A 2,715-nucleotide genomic window follows, 5' to 3' on the forward strand; every position below is an offset into this window, starting at 1 on the left:
TTAAAGAATAAAACCAAATTACCAGTATCTAAGTGACACCCAAATAAGGTTCATTTTAACTCTAAAATTCCAATGCAAAATACGAAAAATTTAGGAAAACATGGAAATACTTGTACCAACTGGTAAGAGTGAAAAAAAGAAAAAACAAAAGGACGATACACAATGGTTACAACAATGTAAACAAAGACACCTTCGAAAGACAACTGAACTTTAGTCAAATATAGTAGCTAACGTTGGTTCCAGGAGATTGAAATTAAAACACACTTCCTACAACTCCAGAAGTCTTTGTAAGCACCTACTGTCCGCAAGGCCCTGGGCTAAGATATCTTAATATAATGATAAACCTGAGGTCCTTGCATCCTGCTGAGAGGATACAGCATTTTCAGAAACAAGTATACATGATATAATTTGAGAGGTAAGAACTAGAGGTATTAGGGAAAGTAATCTACCAAAGAAGCCAGGGATTATTTTAAGAGGCAAAAGCTAGAACAGAATGCATTCCGACCACAGTGGTCAGATTCCACGAAAGCCCGATGACTGGATATGGAATGTCCAATTCCGGGAACAAGTAGACCAACCCATTAGAACAAATGGGAATTTCAATGTACCCCTCTCAGATAAGACAAATTTAATCAAAAGTTAAAAAGATAGCAAAAGCTGTTTCCATAGGCCAACCTTTGATGATGACCAACAGACTTGAACATGTTTTGTCTGTGGTTCTAACTATTTCAAGTGGACACTTCTAATAAGAAAAAAGGATGAAGGGTTGTTTCTCTCCTTCTTCATGTCCAACTCTTGGAATCTAGGACTTTCTTCAAGGTTCAGCTCAAGTGACACTATAATACATACATACATACATATATATATGTGTGTGTTGCCTTTCATCTTTCAATGTTCTTTATATTTGGAAAACAGAGATCTTGCCCTCCTTGAATAATAAATTTGCTATCTGCATAACTATTGTATCCCAAGTTCCTTTATATCCCCGGGGCCTAAGCACAGTATGTTTAACAAATGTTTCCTGACATGAGTTGAGCAGGAAAAAAAAGATACCTTTTATGAAGACTAGATGGAAAAGTGAGCAGAAATATCAGGAACTATGATACATACAGTGGAAGCACACAAGGCAAGCTGAGAAGATGAAGCAAGAGTGGTGCTGAATTCCAAGCGGTTAGGAAGGGCCCTAATAAACTAGACAGATGTTTAATTAAAGCCAAGACATGAAGGGATCTTGAGTTCATAATGTATGACAACAGGCAGAAGGAAAGGGAGATTCTTCAATTGGAGAAGAGAAGCCACATGTGAGGACACATCAGACATCTTCTAGTATTAAAAGGGCCGTCATGTAGAAGGCAGCTAGGTGGCACAGTTGATAGAGTGTCAGGCCTGGAGTCGGGAACACTCACCTTCATTAGCTCAAATCAGCCTCAGATACTTACTAGCAGTGTAACCCTTGGCAACTCACTTAACCCTGTTTGCCTCAGTTTCCTCATCTGTAAAATGAGCTGGAGAAGGAAATGGCAAACCACTCTAGTATCTTTGCCAAGTAAACCCAAAATGGGGTCACGAAGAGTTGGACACGACTGAAATGACTGAACAACAATAACCTGGAGAAGAGCTATGATGCTTGGCCCCAGAGGGCAGAGCTCCAGGCAGAAGGTATGAAGAGCTGGTAAATACATCCCCCATGTGAGCTGTCTAGAAGAGGAATGAATGGGCTGCCTTGAAGGTGGTGGGTTCCACCTCAGTGAAGGTATGAAAACAAAGGCTGAACGCTTGGCAGGTAGGACATGGAATGGACTCTGAAGTCCCTTCCCATGCTGAGATCATGTAATTCTTTCTCATGTCAAGTCTTCAGTGGCCTAATCTATAAAAGCAGATGGTAGAAAGGACATCTAAGGACACCTAGATCTACTATTCGGTGACCCTAGGGAAACTGGCTGGTTGAAGTAAAGGTGAATATACATGAGAACACTGCAGCTGGACAGATGCAGGCTTTCTCCCTGAGCCCAGGAAACTCTGAGGCATGGACCTCAGCCAATACTTGAAAGACACTGCCCCTGAACAACCAGAAGACTGCCGCTCTTCCTTGCAGTGACTTCCATCTGCCTGGTTTTCAATCACCCACCTGGAAAGGTGCCGCCTGAGACAGCTGGAGTCCATGGTGCTTCTCCTCTCTCCAAATGGGAGATAATACCTGGTTTGTTAACAGCCAGTCCTGCTCAGGGGGAAGAAATGGGAAAGTGCTTTGAGCAGTCTCTCTGGGTCCTAGTTTTCTCATCCACAAAATAAGGGTCAGGAATTAGATAATTTCTAGGGTCATCCTTTCCAACTCTAAATTTGGGATCCTATGAGCCCCAATATCACACATATTCTAGAATATTCCTGCCCACCAAGCCAGCTGAGCCCTGGAGACACCACACAGCCCCTAGCACATGAGAATGTGAAGCCCCAATAAGCAAATTTGGAGTCAAAAATGAAATCTGCCTTTACCCAGGGAGACCAGGTTCCTGTAGTTCTCCAGCATCACATCCCTGAACAAGTTCCTCTGAGCAGGGTCCGGTTGCCTCCACTCCTCCGGGGTGACCTCCACAGCCACATCCTCGAACGTCACTGATTCCTGAAACATTCAACAAATTCCTGGTCACGCAGGAAATCTCTTTCACATGGGCCTTGGGGAAGACCACAAGTTGTCTATGCAGGGAATATTTTTTT

At 42.8% G+C, this 2,715-nt stretch overlaps 1 protein-coding gene across 1 annotated transcript in view; it reads right to left on the reverse strand.

Moving 5' to 3' along the window:
* Window positions 1–2,120: 2,120 nt before the first annotated feature.
* The window catches only part of LOC114041841 (zinc finger protein 90 homolog), a 2,002-nt gene continuing 1,407 nt past the window's right edge, over window positions 2,121–2,715 (reverse strand). The window contains exons 2-3 of the mRNA XM_027860479.1: window positions 2,494–2,620; window positions 2,121–2,218 (exon numbers count right to left, since the gene is read on the reverse strand). Of these exons, the coding sequence (XP_027716280.1) occupies window positions 2,121–2,218; window positions 2,494–2,620 (225 nt within the window). The remainder of the gene's footprint in view (window positions 2,219–2,493; window positions 2,621–2,715) is intronic.

Source organism: Vombatus ursinus, unplaced genomic scaffold (genome assembly GCF_900497805.2).
Source record: "Vombatus ursinus unplaced genomic scaffold, bare-nosed wombat genome assembly UNPS02014183.1, whole genome shotgun sequence".
Lineage (NCBI taxonomy): Eukaryota > Metazoa > Chordata > Mammalia > Diprotodontia > Vombatidae > Vombatus > Vombatus ursinus.